A 15,499-nucleotide genomic window follows, 5' to 3' on the forward strand; every position below is an offset into this window, starting at 1 on the left:
TCCTTCAACTTGAAGCTCTGCTCATCTCTTCTGTGCTCTTTCATCTCCTTGTTGGTGTTCTTTGCACCATGCAAAATCATCATTGCTCAGCATTATTTAAACACAGTCCCTGTATGAGCACTCCCCCTCTATGCTTATTTCCACATGATTTTACATTGAAAAATCCCTCAACTCTGCCCTGGAGGCACACCAGCACCTGCAGAGGCTGCTCAAGTAGAAAACAATAAAAAAAAAGGGGTATTTTATTTTTCCCAGAATCAGGTTTAGTTTCCACCCAGTGCTGAGATCTGTTGGTGATTGAATAACAACACACATATAAAATTACAACTAAGAAATAATAAATAAATAGACTAATGACAAAAATTTGAGCTACTAAAAGAGACATTCATTTCAGCCTCTTTAAACCCCAGGGTGTAAATACACGCGGAGGAAGGAAGTCTCCGTTAAATATTCAGCACCAAGATCCTTCAGCAGAGGTGGGGGAGGCTGCAGGAGCTTCATCTCTAGATTGCCTTAAATTCATTTGCTAGATAGGTTCATTAAACCGATGCAACTGGGCTATGTGGACTCTCTTCAATCAGGTTGCGGATGGTTAAATGAAGGTGGTTGCAACCGCTCCTATGCTGATGGGCGAATACCTGCACCAGGAGCTGCACCTGGTTAACTGAACCCAACAGGGTTCATCCTTCAGCAAGAGCAGACCTTCCTACGGTGCCTTCCAGCAAAGTCAAAGAAGACGAAGGTTAACATCCAGGATAATTAATAGCCTGTTTGTTTGTTTTACAAACAACCTTTTCAGATGCTCAGACCAATCTCATCCATCTTAAACAGATGAGAAAAGGCACAAGTCCAATTAAAAACAAAATCATTGAATCATTTGCAAATCACCTTTATCTTCATCCTAAAGCTCTGCCAAGCATCGTCACTATGGTGCTCGGCCCTCCTCTGTGTCTGTGAGCTGGGAGCAATTATCCAGGAGTGTGTGTTGGTCCCCGGTTTCTCCATGCCCCTGACATGGGCTGCACCCACGCCAAGGTGGGAAATGGGAATGCTGCCTGTGTGGGAGCAGGGTGATGATCATGGGAATGGGGCGATGATCACAGGAATGGGGAGATGATCACAGCAATGATCACAGGAATGGGGCAATGATCACAGGAACAGGGAAATGACCATGAAAAGGGGGCAATGATCAGAGGAACAGGGAGATGACCATGGATGGGAACAGGGTTATGCTCATGAGAGTGGAGAGATGACCATGTTGGAAGTACCCTGCTTACCATGATGCTCTGCCCTTTCAGCCCCCGCTGTCATGCTGTGGGAACGATATTTTCACACTTCTGGGAGCCATTTCTGTGGTAGCCAAGAGCTTCAGGCTCTGTGCTGTGTTGTCTCCCACCCTTCCCATGCGTTACCCGCATTTTCCACCCACAGAGCTCAAAACAGCGCCATTCACAGGGTGTGAACAAGCAATAGAGGTATTTTAAAAGTCATCCCATGGCTGAGTTGTCCCTGCTGGGACTGGCAAGTGCCTTCAGCTCTCTGCTCCAGCCCTTTGCCAATGCTGAGATTGCCCACGGTGTGTAGGGGAGAGTGAAGCTTTCCCCACCCAGCCCAGGCCTGCTGCTTCGGGTCCCCGTCTGCCAGCTGGGGACACCTTCACCACATCGTCACTCTGCCTCATCATCCCTTGGGGCCTGTGACTTTGGGGACAAGGTACACCAGCACAGCACAGTGCCTCGAGGGGACTAGACACTGCTGGTGGGATCCCAGTGCTTAGGCCAGCACCAATGCCACGACAGGGTGAATATCCTGACCTTAATGGGGATATGCAAGCTCATTTTCCCTTTGGCATCAAGCGAAGCGCTGGTGCCCCTCTGACGATGGAGCTGGGCTCTGCGGCGCTCATCGTGCCGTGTGGGCTGTGCCGGGGGTTAACTGCTCCTCACCCTGCTCATCCTCACCCACCTGAGGGAGTTCGGTCCCTGGGACCGAGCAGAGATCCATGCCCCCCCCCCCCCCCCCCAGCCCAGGGAAGGGGTTGGCCCATGAGTTACAAACTCAATGACCAGCTGATAGCTGAGTATTGGCTTGCTAATTAAACCAGCAGGGTTCAGTCAATCATTAAATTGGATTGAATTAAATTGAATTAGATGGTGGCTGTGGGCTAACATCCCAGGGTGAGCCCAGCTGCCAGGGCCGTGATGGGAACTCCCTGCGCAGCACACCCTGACAGAGCCGGCATGCTGTGATATGGATGTGATAGGAGGATCACTGACTGCTTCCCCTTGCAGAAACATCCCCCAGGAAGAATTTATTTCCCAGCCATATGCACTGGACTCAGCTGCTGGGTTTCTAGGAGAGAGGGTTTCTCCAGCTGGTCCTTAACCAGTGTCAGGAAGCTGGTGTCCACAAGGCCTGACCCTCCTGCTCTCAGGTCAAAGATAAATAGCCATGGAGGAGGCTCGTAAAGACCAATTGGCTCCTTTGAATGTAATATGATAAAACAAACTGCGTGTGATAATTGATAACAGGAGGAGACCACCCTCCTCCCTTTTAGGCATACTATCATGCCCCTTGCACAGAGGCAAACTGGACCAGGACTGAGATCCTTCATGCCTGTGAGACCAAGAAGCAAAGTATTAGCATGAATGGAAAGGGTGAGCTGCAGGAGAAGACATATCCTACAGCCACTGGATCTGTCACAGTCTCTGCTGGACATGGGAGGGTGAGAGCGGCTGGGACACTATCCTCTGCCCCAGCCTTTGAGTTGTCCTGAGCTGGGGAGCGACCGGGACGTGCCTGACGCAGGCAGCAGGTCCAGCCTGGACCGTATCTCCTCTTCCACAGCAGAAGCTACATTTAGCACCCTGGGGGAAGCACTTGCACATCCGTGGTGAAAATCTCCAGGCAAAAACCTCAAGGCCAACCTTACAGGACAGTAAAGCCACCAATGAGCCCCAGAGCAGTGGCTGAAAAGTGGCCGTGCTGCTGGAGCCGTCGAGCAGGATGAGCGGCTCCTTGACCTGCCGGGCTCAGACATGCTCGTGTCCCGGCGTTTGGGTCCACTGACGGACAACCGGACGGGCTCCCGCTGGCCCAGATGGTGAGAGTTATTTATTCAAAGACCAGAGAGGGGCTGCGGTGCCAGGCTGCTCGTGAGCAGGCGGCAGCTATAAAAAGCCCCGCAACTGCCTTCCAAGCTGGTGATTCAATAACAAAATGCAAAAGTAATATTAAAGCTGCCTGCTGTGCCAACTGCTGGCTGTCTGCAGCAATAAAAATGCCGTAAATCAGCTCCAATTAAAGACTGCACAGAGTCTAACAAACAGGAGGCTCCAACTGAAGCTGGGAAAATCCCTGGTACGCTGAAATTGCCAGGGCAAACCCTGCACGCTGTTGCTTGCCACTTGCAGAGGACTGGAGGTGGTCAGAGGGTGCAGTGCTGCAGCCTGGCCCTGCAAATGCACACTTTTGAAGTATGAGAGGGTTTTACAGGGTCAGGAGAGCTGGCAGTACCTGTGCCCCATGTCCAAACACGAGGCAGGGCTCAGGAATGCTTTTCTGTGGTTTTCTAAGCAGACACAACCTCTCGGGGTCAGGTCTGAAGAAACTGAAGTTGCTGCTAGCCCTGGAGACTGCTGGCAGTCTGGCGGGACCTGCTCGTGCACTTGGGCATGTCCATGCCTTCCTCAGGCGGACCCTGAGGAGCTCACACCTTCTCACAAGGCAGGGAGACATCCCAAACACATCATTTGTCTTTAAAAATGGGCCCTAGGCTCCCAAGGCACCCCAGCAGCCATCAGATCTCTGCCCTTGGTGGAAGGTTTCTCCCTTGTGGTCTGTCAGATGCCATCCTCAGCTCATTTTTTGGCCATTTGCTCCTTGGAGTGGGCCCTGAAGGGTTTTTCTCCTCCATGGAGCATTAGGGCATTCGAAGAGTCCCCGAGGGCAGGTGGGAGGCAGGCGTGCGGAGCTGGGATGCGCAAGGACAGGCTTGGTTTCCAGTGCGGGTCCCATCCTGTTCCAGCAGCATCGCCTGTGGGCTGGGGGACACCTGGGGTAGCCCTGGCCCAAGTGTCCCCTCAATTCTCAGTGTCCCACCCACCCTGGCATGTCCCCGGCATGTCCCCCAGCCCTGCGGAGAACGGCCAGCTCTGCTGTGCCTTTGCTCCTTGTCCAACAGGCACGGCCAGGGCTTCCACTGAGAGTGCTGGATATGCCCTGATGGGAACTTTTCAGCACTGTTTCTTCCTTGCTGATCCTTTAATTGGGTAAAAAATGGATAGTTTTAGCTAAATCTCTGCCAGAAAGGAGAAATTGGTCTCAGATGGAGGTTCTGGCCCAAGAGGAAGGATTTGGTCCCTTCAGCCCGGCCAAGGGCCACTGCAGGGCAGTGAGAAAGGAGCCCTGGGCAGCTGCCCCCTGCCCACTCCCCAGCCACGACGAGCTCAGCTCTCCCACTCTGGGGCTTTAGTGCAGTGACCTCTTTCAAGGGCAGCCCCTCGATTTCTGCCCAGCCCCTCCAGCACACAGCCAGCCCAAACCCTGGACCATGCAGGGGACTCGTGTTCCTTGGCATCACTTTTGTATTTGTATACAACACATCTCAAAAAAACCTTGCTGGGTTTGCCCAGCTATAAATGGGGTATTTAGTTCAAAGTAGAAAACATTCTGTGAGTGTGCCCTGGCAGCGTGGGCAGAGGGACAGGGGAAGGAAAGCGAGGGGATAAATAGGGTTTCCAGCCAGGGAAGCCAAGGTGGGTGCTGGACCAGTACTGATGCACGAGCCCTGCCTATGGGAAATGGAGATGGGGCATGAGAGAGGTGGCTACAAATAAACCTCACATCCAAAATGCGAGGAGGGGAATTTTTCCCATCGGGAGAGGTATGCGTGACATGCTCACCCTGCTGGCATCCAAGCACCTAATCTTGCAGTTGTGCTGAGTAAAGGCCAGTTCTGGACGAGGCAGAGATCCCCAGGGAAATGTGTCCTTTGCAATGGGAAACCTCCACCATTTTCTTTATGGTTTTTTAAGTCTGCAAAATCCTAGCTAGGTTGAACTAGATGATCTTCTGAAGTCCATTCCAGCTTGAATTACCCTCTGATCCTATGATGCCTAAGAAATTTTTCTTCTAGCCTTTCTACTATATAATGGCTAAATCCTTTTCCCTTAAAAACAGTACTGCAAACGAGAAGTGCTTCTGCAATGCAAACTGGTGTAACTGGGATGAGAATCCGGCCCGGTGAATTGCAAGCTCCCAGCTAGCCAGAAGTAAAAGGGCAGCTCCCCAAACCTGCCGCATGTGGTTTTCTGGGGGACAATTTCCGATCTCAGGGTGTGGTGAGCGAGGCGGGGGAGGACAGATCTCACAGACAAGTTCCTGCTTTGAGGGCAAAAGGGAGGTTCAGATTTCTGGCTGTTTTTAAGCAGAGACTTGTGAATGAGCCCTCCTTTTCCTTGAGGGAAGAGAAACGCATGCCAAACCCTTGCGTGGAGGGTGGAAGGCATGGTTGCGAAAATCCTGCTCTACCTTCCCAGCCTCCGCTCCTTCTCAGTGTGACGGATGGAGGAAAGGGGAAGGAAGAGAGAAAGCAAGGAGCGGGCGAGCACAGGTCCCCTGTGCATGTCCAGGTCTCGCTCCTAGCATGATTGCAGCAGGATGATCCGAGATGGATCTCATCCTTGGTCCTCCGCTTCAGCACTTCATGTTCGAAGAGGCTCGAGATGTTCTATGGAGTGTCTTGGCTTCCAGCACAACCTGTTAGAAAATGACCGCGGGTTGTCGGAGGCTTGCTCGGAGGGAATGCAAATCTTTCACTCTGCTGCTCGGATCTTGACTCATTTGCTGCAGAGGTGGCTATTTTTGCTGATCTGACATCAGGTTCACAGCAGCCTGCCCAACCAACTATTGTGCAATCCCCTTTTGTGAGTAAGAAGCAGACTTTCCATTCCTGATTTAGCTAACTTTTTAAACTATCCAGGACTAAAATATATGATGGGTGACACAATGAAGCTCATATTTGGTGCTGATCCCTGTGCGGCGCTCTGGAGAACACCTCCTGTTTCAGAACGTTTCCTATTGACATATGAGATAAAATAAACGGCACAGTCCTGGAGGACAGCATGCTTCAAGAAATAAGTGTAACCTCATCTTACTGTAATTTATTACATCTCGGAAAGCTTTGAAACTCAAGCATTAAGCATGAGGCTTGAATTTCCAATTCCTTTCAAGCTTCTCCCATAGAAATGTTTACCATAAAGTAATTTTATTGTGGAATAATTTTTCTTTTATTCCTACACTTCTCTGTGTTTTGATCCCATGCAACAAAGCAAGCAGTTTTTACATGAGCAATTCTGCCTTTTCCTCGCACCTTCCTTCTGAAGGTGTCAATGCACATTATACATCAAACGTGATCTCTTCTCTGACGTGGCAAACGGGCATAATGGAGTCTCTTCCCTTTGCAGGGTGAGTGAGGGCAGGGAAGGTACCGTGGCTACCCAAAGCCGCAGCAAGTCAGGCTTTGAACTGGAAACCGAATCCGCGTGGATTTTATTCACGTGTCCCCTTGTCACCACTAAGCACAGACCATGTCTGTGCATATGCAACTCCTGCATTTAAATATTTAATTCTAAACCCTGGCTCAGTATTGTTCAGTACTTGAAGTTATGGAGAAAAAAATTGACCCAGAAAGATGCTAAGATGTCCTGCTTTGCAAAGATGTGGGGCTACTGGGGGAGGCCAGACCTGGGTCTGTAAGTCTTGGAGATGCGCCCAAAACCTGCTGCAGTCAGAATGCAGAGCAGGGAGGGAGGACGCCAGTCTCTGCAGGAAGCAAAGGTGTCAAATAATCAAGGAACGAGGGTTGTTTGGCTTATTTGTGGATGCTGGCAGGGACATGGGACAGAACAAACAGCTGTTGGATGTCGGTTGTGTGTTTTCCCCTTGCAGAAGTTCATCCTGCCTCGCAATGTCCAAAGCAGACTGGGGATGGAGGCGCACATCACCTAGTATGGAAATTAGCTTTCCAATACATGCCACCAGTAGTAAGACCTCTAAATTAGAAATGAATGGAGCATTTTTTGCCTAAATTCTCCACATTGTCTTAAAAATCTCAAGCACTGCTTTATGCTTCAGTGGTTCTTATTTACCTGTTCGGGTTCCAGCTCTGGAAACACCCATGGGGACATGCTTTGCCTTAAGCACATGCATGCCCTACTAGGAACGGTATCATTAGCCTTCTGTTTAAAGGCAGGGAAACAATTTTAGGATTAGGGACCAGCTGAGTCCCTATGTCAAATAAAAATCCTTTACGAAAGATGTTTCTTTCTGCTCTTTCCTGCCTCCTGGAGAAGACAGAAATATCATCTTTCCCTCTATGGGTTAAAGACATTGAGTGGATTTGGGGAATTCCTTCCTAACACCAGCCTGGATAAAAATAATTGTGTGATAAAAATAATAACTTAATGCTATAACCCTGACACGCTCCACGTGGCATCTACAAGAGCCTCAAAGATTTTCCATGGAAATAATTTTCTAAAGGAAACTAAACTCTTCAAACAGCTTGTCTCTAGAATAATGTTTTCTGTGTGATGTTTCTATTTTTCTTTTAAAAGACACTGTATGCCTAAAAATGGAAGTTTTGTGATTGAAGCCCGAAGCAGCGTGATGTGGAGGTGCTGACCCGGAGCGTGAGGGCGTCAAGGTGTGGGTGCTGCACCATCCCGAGGCCTCAGCCGCCCCGAGGGGTGACCATAACCAGTGCACGATGCTGCTCCTTGAGCGCGTGGTTTTTCCAAAGGGAGCAAAATACTCATCAGGCTGCTCCATTGCAAAGCCCTGGCGCTGCTGAGGAGCTGGCATCGCTCCGTGAACGAGTATCTTGTGGAGACCTGATGGCCGAGCAAGGAAAAATTGTAAATCCTGGGAGATGCGGCACGCCGCATGCCTGCATTTAAGCAACCCAAAGTCCGCGCGGTGTTGGGCTCGCTCTGCTGCCTACGGCTGCTCGGGGTGGCTCGCCATGCAGCTCAGCCGTCCAGGCCCCGGGAGTGGCAGTCCTTGCAAAGCGAAAAACAGCTGGGGAGTAACCAGTTCAGCCTTTTGGCTTTCATCTACCTGCGTTTGCGAGTCAACACCCTTATTTTTCGGTGAAACAGGATGTACGAGACCTCCCACTGAAATGGTAATTAAGAGGGAGACTTTCATATAAATCCAAGTGCCAGGAGTTGCGCATGAACTGATTTGTGTGCAGAGATGAGCAGAGATGACCGAATGATTTCCAGCTCCGTGCCAGGAGCCTGGTTCCCGACGGTTTGCCTTATTGCCTCACTTTTTGAACCGAGCAGCCTGTCCAAAAATGCTAAGTTGGATTGAAATGGCAGGTGCTGCTTTAAAACATTTCCGTTCATGCAGGTAGTCCATAGAAAGTCCTGCTTCCTAAGCACAGGGGAAATGGGAGACACCCTTACTCCTGTCCCCAGGCGCTGCCTGACACCCCCAGCCCTCCCCGGGATCCCCCGCTGCAGCTTCGCCCCGTGCCAGGCTTGATGCTCCTTCCTGCCACTTCTCTCTGCTCCTCACCCCGCTCGCAGTCTTGTTCAGAAGGATCTGACATAAATTCCTTCCACCAAAATAGCTCTAATTCCTCAGCCACTCGCATTTGCATTTGGTCTGGGCGGAGAAACGAAACCCGCAGCTCGGGCAATGGGAATCCTTGATGCTCTTAGCTACCTGCTCACATGCAGGGCTGGAGCGAGCCGTGGTTGCGGCGAGAGGTTGTGCCCATTCCCCGGAGGTTGAACGTACCACACGTGATCCCTGAGCAGCTTTCTGAGCCAGGGAGCGAAACATGGGAAAGATTTCGCAAAAAAACCAGGGAAGGCCATCACGACGTTGAAGCTCTCTGTCTCGAAATCCCAGGCAGCGGCAGCGCCAGATTGCGCGGGCCAGCAGCCCCCCAAGGCGTTACACCCGAACCCACCCGGCACCAAAGTTCAAAGTCCACGTGAGCCCACGAGACTGTCAGAGACACTGCAAATGGCCTTTTTTCCCCATGCTGCAGCCTCCTGCCTACCCACCTGATCCAGAAAAGGTGCTGGCAAACGGGCGAGGCCTCCAAAAAGCCTCAGGATTATGTTTAAGGAAGAGGAAAAACACGCATGTGAGCACGAGCCCGGCCGGCCGGCCTGCGGCAGAGGAGGCCGGGGCTGCTTTGTGGCGGCTGAACGGCCGCCACGCAGGAGCATGCTTTGCTGCGGGGGGCTGCAGAGCCAGCGCGGAGACACTCGACGGGGTCCGGGGTCTGGGAGGCCGCGTCAGACTCGCAGTGAGGGCTGGGTTTTTATTTTTACCAGTCAGAGTAATTACCCCCGGGAGCAATTACCGAGGGCTGCGGCAGAGTTTCTACAACTGGAAGTTTGGAAATCGGGTCCAGGTGCTTTTCTGCTGGACCGCCATCCCGCCCACGGCCTGGAAGCCTGCGACTGCTACCTCAGACGGGCACCGCTGAGGAGAGCGTGAGGCGACCCCGAGCCCCCAGCACGGCGCCGCCGCCGCCGGGGCCCGGCGGGAGGGCAGTGCCCGCTTCCAGCGCCCGGGGACGGGTCTCCCCGTTATCTCTCACGTCGGTGGAAGCCGGCCCGGGGGCCGGGGCCTGAAAAACCCTTCATCGACCCAAAATACCGGGACGCCGCCGGGGGGGGGAGCGTGGGTGGGTGAGGGGGAAGCGCGCGCCCGCCCCGCGCTGCAGCACCGCGCGCACCGCCCGCTGCAGCGCCGGGGACGCGCCGCGCCTCCCGCCGGGCGTGCTGCAGCGCGGGGCGGAGCCCGCCCCGACAGGCGTGGCAGGCGCCCAGTGAGAGGAGCGATGTGGGCCGACGGGCGGGCGTAGCCCGCCAATGAGCGCTGAGGGGGCGGGGCGAAGCGGGGAGGCGGGGTTTGGAGGGTAGCGTGTGGAGGTTGCTATGGCCGTGGCTGGAGAGCGGCCGCGTCGCGGGCCAATGGGCGAGCGCGCGGCGGCGGACGGACGTGGCCGCCGCCCAATGGGAAGGCGGCGGCCGGCGGCGGCGGGGGCGGGGCCGGCGGCGGCGGCGAGCGGGGGGCGGAGGGCTCGGTGTGGCGCTAAAGGAGCGCGGCGGGCGGGGGGCGGAGCGGCACGAGTGCTGAGGAGCCGGGCGGGCGGCGCGAGCTCCGGGGCACGGCGGCGGCCGGGCGCTACACAGGTGAGGCGGCGGGGCCCGGCGGCGGTCGGCGGCCCCTGGCTCCCCGGGGCGGGCTGGGGGGGCTCGCCGGGGGCGCGCGGCCGGGCCCGCCCGCGGTGGGGGTGGGGCGGGGGCGGCGGGCCCGGCACACAAAGACCCACTTGTGTGGGCCGCGCCGCCCGTCCCGCCCGCCCGCGCCGCCGCATCCCCCCCCACCCCCTTCCCCCCCCCCCCCCTCCGCCGCATCGCCGCCGCTCCCGGCGGCATCGGTGAGGGGAAGGTGGCCATTTTCTCCCTTTCCCGCAGCCTCCGCGCGGGCGGGGCGGTGGATGGGCGGGGGGCGCGGGGCTGGGGCCGGGCTGCGCCGGGGAGGGGGCCGCTCCCCGGGCCCCGCCGGGCCGAGCGGCCCCGGCCGCCTCCTTTGTCCTTCGGGGCGGCGGCGGGACCTGCGGCCCTGCGAGGGGGGCTCCGCAGCCGCTCCCGCAGCAGGACGGCGGCGAGCATCAGCCCTCGGCGCCCGGGGGCGGTGCGGCTTCTGCGGCTCCTCGGGCTGCCCCTGTCCTTGAAAATGCCCGGGCTGCACTGAGGGATGCCACTCCCCGTCTCCGCCGGTGCTCCCCCCACCCCCCTTTTGTTTAGAGGAGCAGAACGTGTGTAGGTTTTTTTTTTTTTTTTTCCCCCCCTCTAGTTGTCTTTTGGGAGTGCTGGATTCCTGCATGATAAATGTGCTCATTTGTGTATTTCATTTGAATGCCATTGTTAATAGAGGAGCCCTGGGTAGAGTAAGCTGCAACTTGCTTTGCTTCTGCAGAGGGTCTTTTGTGATGGGCTCTGTGGAATTAAAAGCCAAAGTGGAAAAATGACCCTGAAACTGTCTGTGATCCCCCATGTTAGGTATATTTCTCAGGAACTGGTATAAAGTCAGTCCATGCGTTCATTTCAGTCTTCAGCCTTTAATTCCTCTGGGGAACAATAATAATTAATTTTGTCGTAAGAGTTTTATTTGACCTCTAGGTTTCACTACATCTCAGTGTGCAAAACTGAGACTGAGCTTATCATAAATGCGTTTGGCTCTCTATCATACCTGGCCAGGGAGCTTCAGAGATTTGACACCGAGATGCATTTGCACACGAGGGTGGCAATGGTGTTTCAGGTCTTTGTTGGAACTTCAGCTGTAGTCTAGCACAGTGGAGACAAACAGCTTTCTGAATTGGGGTTGGAGGCTCGGATATTAAATTTGTGGGCTTCTTGAGCCAAGTGTAGCATTCCTTGACTAATATCTTCATTTTCCTGGCTGAGGAGTCCAGCTATCACTTAAGGTGTCCACTCAATGATTCCCTCTTTCTTCATTGAATTTTTCTCTCAGAGGCTCTTCTAAAATACTTTAAATGTTGAGTCATCACCTCTTGATTTGAATTAAGCCGTCTGTAGTAAACGGTCTGCTCCTCGAACCTCTGAAGGGTTCAATGACTTCATGCTTACTTTACATTAAAGTTGGACAATGTAACAAATGTCCATGCGGGAGATGGAGGCACAACTATTGTATTTAATTACATGTTCTTCTGAGGATGGGTGTGTTGCAGAACTTCCATCAGGGTGCATACCGTAGTATGAAAAATGACAAATGCAGTTTGCGAAACCTTCCTTGCTTTTGAAGCTACCCTTTAGGTTACCTGCTGGAAAAGGCTACCATTAGCTAATGTAACATTCTTCAGCAGAAAAGATCTAGTGTGTGAAAAAACAAGATATTTAATGACCTGAGTACTAGGTGTCAGGCTTGACCTTGTTGCTCCTCGGGCAGTTGCAGATGAAACTGCTAGCTCCAAGAGTCCTGGATGTGACAGTAGTATTAACTAAAGATGCAGTGGCCTCTCTTAGATAGAGGCAAATATGTAAAATGAGTGTGCAGGAGCTCTTGTCAGCAGTTTTTCTTTCTTCTTCAAATTACCCGTGAAGCTGTTGGAAAATCTAACATCAGTCCTTGCTGCGTCTTGAGCCTCAAGGTAAACTTGAGATCTGGAGACATTTTTTTGGAATATGGTAATGTCAGTGCTCACGACTGAGAACAGAAGCAGGCTGTAGAAATGCGAAGTCTTATGTTTTTTCAGGAAGAATATGAGCAACTTTTAGCTAGCTTAATGGCTTGCAGAAACCCCAAATGTCTCAAGTTCTTGTCTGTACTTGAAAATGAACGTTTTAAAACATATTCTTGCTGCCTTCTGGTTACTATAGGTAGCTATCCACTGAACATTTTTTATATTTTTATATCTATCTATATATTTTTTTTTTTACTGTTCAATTGAAGTTGAGTTTACTGGCAAGCTTTTGTTAAATTTGCACTTCTTCCTTATTTAAGCACAGAAGACAGATATGTGTTTTTCCTGCTTGTAGCTCTCACATTTGTTGCAAAGTCTCTCCCTGGTTGGTGTACAGTTAGAACCAGTTTATACTGGGTTTCCTGTACTGGATCTGGGATTATACTTGACAGATCATTTTAACTTTTGTATGGCAGTTCATTTGTTCAGAGGGCCGCTGTGTGAATAGGGGCTCTCAGTTGTACAGCGACTTCTTTAGACTATGGAAGAAATTAATGACGCTTCTTCATCAAGAGAAGATACAGATATTAGTGATAGATCATTTAATTGATGTGCCATAGCTCCATTCATTTCATCGATAAGAATATGGTATGTAACATACTCTTTGCTTTTTTCCTCTCCAATTTACAGGGTAACTGATAGTGGACACCTTCACTTCCTACAATGGCACAGAGATCGGGACAGGAGATCCGGAGAGATACCTCTTTGTGGATAGGGCTGTAATCTACAACCCTGCCACCCAGGCTGACTGGACTGCTAAAAAGTTGGTGTGGATTCCTTCAGAGCGCCATGGTTTTGAGGCAGCCAGCATCAAGGAGGAAAAAGGGGATGAAGTGTTGGTTGAACTGGCAGAGAATGGAAAGAAAGCACTAGTCAATAAAGATGACATTCAGAAGATGAATCCTCCCAAGTTCTCTAAAGTGGAAGACATGGCAGAATTAACCTGTTTAAATGAAGCCTCTGTATTGCATAACTTAAAGGATCGGTATTACTCTGGGCTCATCTATGTAAGTACTAATTATTAGATTCATTATGGGTGCTAATTCAGCTGAACTTACCTGAGTCCCATTCCTTTACCTATTTGAAATGGAGGAAGTGGGTCTTGTCTCTGATTTTGATAGCCTAAATACTTTGTGTCCCTAGCATTTAAATTAGTCCAGGGTCTTTTTCCATGCTGTGTACAGGTCAAGAACTCTGTTGTCATAAAACAAATAATAAAAAATTCTCCTATGGAAATAATTCTGCAAGCATCTTTCAAAAATAGAATGGTAAATGGCAACTCTGGGTGCTTAGCTCATGCCGCTCATTAGAGCACTTGCCTCAGACATGCTTAACTGATACAGTGAATAGTATCAAATGGCTTGTTTGAGCTGACGAGAGATTACAAAACCTAACTTTGCTGAATTACTGTTGTTTAATTGCTCATATGAATAAGCATATATCTTGTTTTAACTTGCTGCGTATTAAAAATGATAATAAGAGGCTACGCTATGCTATTATTTAAAAGCTGAAGCTGGAGAGTGCTAGGAATGTGAAATGTCTCTTTGGAATCTAATATCAACTTAGTGGGCCAGGAAAGAATGTGTTCGAGTGCTTAAACCAATAAGATAAAGCTTTCTTTTTTCAGTGGTTTTGAAGCACTAATTGGAACATCTGGCTTATCACCATCTTTCTATAGAGTTAGGAATCACAACGCCGTTGATGCTGCTTTTGACGCCATTCCTTCCTTGAACAATGTTAAATGAGTGTCTGTGCCGTACAGTTAAGAGTAGCTCCTTGTCTCTTGGCAAACTGATTGCATAGTGACTTGTTGAGTCAGAGTATCATTAAGAGCTACAAGTAGACTTTCTATCTTAAAAGAAACTGCAACATCTGCTTAAATGCTTGGCTCGTTTTAATAAACAGTTGTTCTAAAGCTTAAATCCATTTTATTTAGTTCCGCTAGTTAGTTGGCTCATTTTCCCCTCCATCTAGGTATTAATGGGATAACTTTTTTGCTTGGCCTTTGGTAATATTTGGACTTATTAAAAATTATATGCAACTTTAAAATATTCTTTGTATTAGTGCTTCTTTGTCAGTTTCCTCTGTGGGTTTTTCATTTGTACCCTTCCAAGGCCTTCCACCAAGACCCTTACAGCAGAACTCAGCAAAAAATAGTTCTGGAATGCTTCCTGCAAGCTTATAAATAAACTAATTGGATAATTAGTAAGGACTGGATTGAAAATTAAAAGTAAACAAGTTGATAGGTCAAAAGTTTTCAGTATATGTATCAATCATAATGCTAGTTGTTATGAAATTCATTACAACTATTATAACCGTATTTCATTATGAAGGTTAAAAGCTGAAGGCCTTAAATGTCAAAGCTCTAGTCCAAGGACTCCATACAGTAAACATAGCCCCAAATGCTTCTGGAGGATGGCATTGAGAACCTGTCATTCTTCTATATACACAGATGATACAGTACTGTGTTACTTTGGATGACTGACAAATTAACCCCTGCTTTGTGAAAGGCTGGCTTATTGTATATGTGGAGTTTAAGTGATGTCCTATAGGTGACTTACCTTCCCCCCGCCCCCCCGCACGGTGCTTTCTGCTTTCATTCTTTAACTGTTGAGGCAGACTCTAAAACTTGGTTCCTTGGCGTTGAGATACTGCTGTCACATGGGGGTATTACTGCATCAGTATATTACTAATGACCTGCCCCTGCCCTGGAAGAGGATGGTTGGGATCAAGAAGCTAATGGATTTGTTGGCCTTAACTGGAGGTCTGAGTTACAGGAACATTGCTGGTGGATGCTACTGTTACCAAGAATAATGTTTCTATGCAGCTGTAATAATGGCTTCTTGTTTGAAATTAAAACTCAGCTTATTTTTTGAAGGGGGGGAAAAAGCAGTTGCGAGTACTATTAGAGCAGAGGCCGAATGCTGGCAAAGATCAATGGGTCATAGAGAGAAACTTCATCAAGAGCTTAAGCTAGTGGAGATTTTAGTGCAGTTCTGGTAGGGATCTCTGTCAGGGATCCCCAGACTTCTTGGATGGGGCACTATCATTGCTGCTGCTGACTGCACAGCCCAGAGCAATTGCCATTGCTTGCGTATCCTGCTGATGTTCGCTTGGTGTAAGGAAAAGAGCCAAAGTTAACTGAGCTGATGAAGTGAATTATGGTGGTTTGGCCATGACAAGAGTTGGTTAAAGGTATGT

General features: G+C 50.4%; 1 protein-coding gene across 1 annotated transcript in view; it reads left to right on the top strand.

The window, feature by feature from the left end:
* The first annotated feature begins 10,164 nt into the window (after positions 1-10,164).
* The window catches only part of MYH10 (myosin heavy chain 10), a 105,206-nt gene continuing 99,871 nt past the window's right edge, over positions 10,165-15,499 (top strand). Inside the window, 3 exon segments of the mRNA XM_050908380.1 lie at positions 10,165-10,223; positions 12,929-12,980; positions 12,983-13,305. Of these exon segments, the coding sequence (XP_050764337.1) occupies positions 12,962-12,980; positions 12,983-13,305 (342 nt within the window). The 5' untranslated portion in view covers positions 10,165-10,223; positions 12,929-12,961.

The sequence above is a fragment of the Gymnogyps californianus genome, chromosome 19, assembly GCF_018139145.2.
Source record: "Gymnogyps californianus isolate 813 chromosome 19, ASM1813914v2, whole genome shotgun sequence".
In the NCBI taxonomy this organism is placed as follows: domain Eukaryota; kingdom Metazoa; phylum Chordata; class Aves; order Accipitriformes; family Cathartidae; genus Gymnogyps; species Gymnogyps californianus.